Genomic DNA, 4,446 nt, shown 5'->3' on the forward strand with positions numbered 1-4,446 from the left:
AAGTGTCCAAACTCCAAAGTGAACAGTGACTTATGGGTATACAGAGTGATTCAAAACGCAATGTACAAACATTTAGGGGAGATAGAAAACAGAATCACATAGGAATGTGCGACCAGAAACTGCAATCAGCTGGAGGACAAACAAAGATGCAGAAATGACAAGCCAATAATGAGTGGAAAAATTTTATTTAGCAATACTTTACACAAGGACAGTACGTGTGCATGTTAAGTTTTAAAAGTGCTTTAAGTTCTTATTCACAGTTATACATGCTTCAGGGTGCTGGAGGACGCTGTTCGAGTGCGGGGTGGACCCTTCCCATTGCCACCACAATCGCCAGATTTATCTAGCCAGGATTTCTTCTTGTGAGGGACCCCAAAAGCCATGGTCCGTTGACACCGACCTGTGTCACCATTGTGAAATGTGCATAACTGTGAATGGTAAGAAATTGTTGCCAAACTTAATGTGCACACGTACTGTCCTCGGGTAAAGCATTGCTAAATAGTTTTTCCCCCATTATTGGCTTTTCATTTATGCATCTTTGTTTATCCTCCAGCTGATCAGGTTGAGGTTTTCGGTTACACATTCTTCTGTGATTCTGTTTTGTTTTTGTGTTTTCTACCTCCCCTAAAAGTTTGTACGTTGAGTTTTGAATCACCCTGCATAGTTCTGGATTACTGTCGATTTCAACATTTAAACAAAATGGTAAAATTTAATGAAAATCCAGGAATGCATGCACAACAACAAAAATTCAATTGATATAATTTATTTTAACTCACACAGCTATCAATAACAAAGCATACAGCCCCACTGAAAAGCTATTGACAAATCAGATTTACATTATAAGAGTAATGGAATGAGGCCAACTACTTATTAGAATTTTGGGCGTTCTTCTTTGAACCTAGTCGTATCTATGTCTTTTGGTGTGTATAACTGTGGGAGGAAAAACAAATCTGATATGAAGTCTATGAGCATCTTAAATTCAAATGTTACAAAATCAAACATGTTCTAACAAACTTCTCACAGCCAGTAACAAAAATGTAAATGACATTTTAAAATGTATATTACATTTTCAATGAGAACTTCCATTTGATTTTGATTTTTATAATAAGTTTTCATGGCCCCCATAAGAGTTGGGCTGACAGGGCTTCAGCCCGGGGGTACAATTGTTATATATATTTGTTTTTTTTCACACTGTAAATTCACTATAGACCGTGAAAAGGATTGGGGGACGGGGCCATGATAGTTTTATAAAACACTTCTCATAAAACTTCATTATACCATTCATAAATATATGAATAAATTATAATGCATTTCAGAATTACTTACTTTATACTCCTTGTCTGCGAAATGTTGCCAAGGCTCAGGATTAGCTTTTCTCCTCCATCTTCAGTTTAAGAAAAAATATTACTATGATTAAAAAACAATTTTGGTAGATTGAAATAATTTACCTAGGTATGTAGGGTATGTTATTGTTAGTATTAAAAAAATAAAGAACTCACGTAACATCAGGATTTTGAATAGCTAATCTTGCAAGATACACTCCTGAAAGAGCAACACCAGCACCAAGAATAGCAAATAAGGGGATTAACTAAAAAAATAAAAATATTAAGACAAAATTAAAAATAATCATTTAAATTTCTTGGTTGGGCAAATAAATTAGACTGGTCCAAAGGGCACAAATAATTTTCCACAAAAAAAGCCAAACATTTCATAAACAAAATGCTACACATATATACAAGCAACACACATTAACCAAATCAACTCTGGCTCAACAATACCCTACTATGTGTAAACACCACACTCAGATTTTACCCAATCAACTCGTATAATGTGACATTCACATCCTTTTGTAACTGAGCCTTTAATTTCGTTGACGTTAATATCATGAACCATGCATAAAGTTGTATATCTTCAAAGACAGGTGAATGTGAATGTCACGCCATACGGGTTGATTGGGTTAATAGCACAGTTATCAGCACTCTCTTATTTACTTGATCAAGAGAAAACAAGCAAAACAGCATATGAGCTTGATTCACAAATGAGAACAAGGGTCTATATCCTGTACCGCCCTGGAATGATAATCAAAACTGTATGGGAAATTCTATTGCTATAAATGAAATTTGGACCCCCAGGCACTTCACACAATGTGCTCATCATTTAATGAATAAAAAAATGTACACACAAAACTTTCATAATTGACCGCCATAAATAAATTTTCTTTTATTATGGAGCTATAAAACAATACCTTTCAGAGCCCTAGACTGTTCTGAAATGTAATTTTTCAGATATTGACATTTTGGTTTTCTTGCAAAGCCTTCAATAGTTTTTGAAAAATATAATTCACCAGGCATTGTTTTAACATCCTTATATAAATACAAAAACCATACATATAATATCTCTCTGCAATGAATTTCTATTTTCAACAAAATTTTCTGGTGAAAAAATTCATGTTCTTTTTGATAATACATATTTTTAATAAAAATCTGTACATTATGTTGATTTTATAAAGTTTTAATTTGTTTTCAGTATTATATTTCTAATATTGATCCCTTCAAAGTTTAGGTTGCAAATAACGCCTCTCCTTACACAAGGATACTTAAATTGATCTTGAGTAGCCTGGATCTGGCAAAATTGCTACTGAAAACAATTCAAAATAAAACAGTTCACCACCTTCACGTGATCACAAAATTATTTGCCAGAATGCTGCTTAGTGGGATATATACGAGACATTATATTAGACATTTATTAAAAACTCAATCATTTATTAGTGTATGTAGAGACACAATAAATTTCATCACACTCAAAATATCTCTTTAAAAAATTCATTGTGACCAACCTTTCTAGCCATATATGGTAAACCCTTGACACGCAGAACAAATGTGGCCTTGAAGGTTATCTGATGTGGCTTGCCCCTCCCCCAAACCTAATTTTGTAAAAATGAACTAAGTGGCACATTTACAAATCACTTAAATGACCCGTGGCACAATTCCAGAAAATTTTAATGGCCCGTGGTACATTTCCAGATCACTGAAAGATCACTTTCGCATTCAAAGATCACCTAAGTAACCCGGGACAGTTACAGAACACTTAAACGATCTGTGGCACACTTAGAGATCCTTGAGTGACATGTGGCACAGTTTTAGAGCACTTGAGCGGCCCCGGTGCGGTTCTACATTTCTCAAGTTACCCACTCTTCATAAAGGGTGGTTGATGACGTAAGCATCATCCAAACCCCCTCCCCCCTTGTCATCAAAAGTCAGCAAATCGGAAATCCCCGTCGATGCTGACGTAATACTTGAATGACCCCTAAGTAAGATTTCATCAATTTACAGATAACGGTAAAATAAAGGCAAACTGCATATTTTACCCTTAATTGTCCATTGTATACTAGAATACTTAATATCTAATTAATTAAATTACTGTTTTGATGTGTTGTTTCAATCAAAATATGCAAAGAGCACTAATTCACATCCATATTTGTAAAAAGAAAATTCAATACGTTTGGTGGGAGTTTACCGTAAAGAGTTAATAATTTACGTCTCAGGTAACGGTCTATAAAGGTAGTTCATACATTACTTTATCAGACACATTCATTAACACATTGAAATTTAGTAACTCAATGCGATTAATATTCAATGAATATGAGCTCTAGAAACATGACCTTTCCAAGCCCTTGAATTTAAATACAGACAACTAATAAATTTATTTTAACGAATCTTACTGAATAATGCTTTCGCAAGCTGTTCCATGTCATTCCTTTCATCATCTCGGAAGTTTAATTAAAAAAAACTCGGAAAAATTGCAAAGACAATTTATCTCGTGCTTACAAACACGAGAGAGTAGACAGTACACTGTAATTTTCGGTGCGCACGCACACGCATAACCTCGAAATAACTTGCTATAGTTTTACCCAGACATAATAAGAACATATAGACTTTTATCCTGCTGAATTGCATTCATGTTCATGACGTCAGTAGTGCATAATGGTTGGCTCCATGCACTGAGCTATAAGTAAACTTTACTTGAGCCGGGTTTTCTTAGGAATAGGTTTTTGGCTCCGCGTGAACCGAATTAGACCATTTTGCGCCGGCAGAAAAGTGTTACATAATTACGATACGCGTTTGTGTTTTCCTAGGGTGGCGCATCAGATCAGGACGGCTATATAATATTATATGGCCTTGGCATGCTCTGGTTTGAAGAGAAGGGAAAGAAAACAACGATAATGAAGGGAAAATCGGTGAAATGCGCGGCGTACGACACATTTGACTCCTCCAAAAGCAGTCAGCCAATAACGCCCGACGTAAAGCTCTGTCGTGAGCCGTATTGCGCTCTGTAGGAAAACAGCCATACTACTTTTCATACTCGTGAGTGGATAGCGTGTCGCGCTGGGTGATTCACGTCGCGCGTGGCACAGAAAACCTGCATTGGTGTCCCCCCCCCCCGAAT

General features: G+C 35.9%; 1 protein-coding gene across 1 annotated transcript; it reads right to left on the reverse strand.

The window, feature by feature from the left end:
• Window positions 1–747: 747 nt before the first annotated feature.
• On the reverse strand, window positions 748–3,882 carry ND-MLRQ (NADH dehydrogenase (ubiquinone) MLRQ subunit). The gene is made up of 4 exons (XM_089253760.1): window positions 3,722–3,882; window positions 1,500–1,588; window positions 1,327–1,384; window positions 748–930 (listed from the first exon to the last, which is right to left on the reverse strand). The coding sequence occupies exons 1-4, from the start codon at window positions 3,764–3,766 to the stop codon at window positions 871–873; spliced, it is 252 nt and encodes an 83-aa protein (XP_089109886.1). The 5' UTR covers window positions 3,767–3,882; the 3' UTR covers window positions 748–870.
• Between the last annotated feature and the right edge of the window lie 564 nt (window positions 3,883–4,446).

Source organism: Pholcus phalangioides, unplaced genomic scaffold, assembly GCF_987345545.1.
Source record: "Pholcus phalangioides strain wild (caught in Gottingen) unplaced genomic scaffold, Ppha-v1.0 ptg000039l_1, whole genome shotgun sequence".
Taxonomy (NCBI): Eukaryota; Metazoa; Arthropoda; class Arachnida; order Araneae; family Pholcidae; genus Pholcus; species Pholcus phalangioides.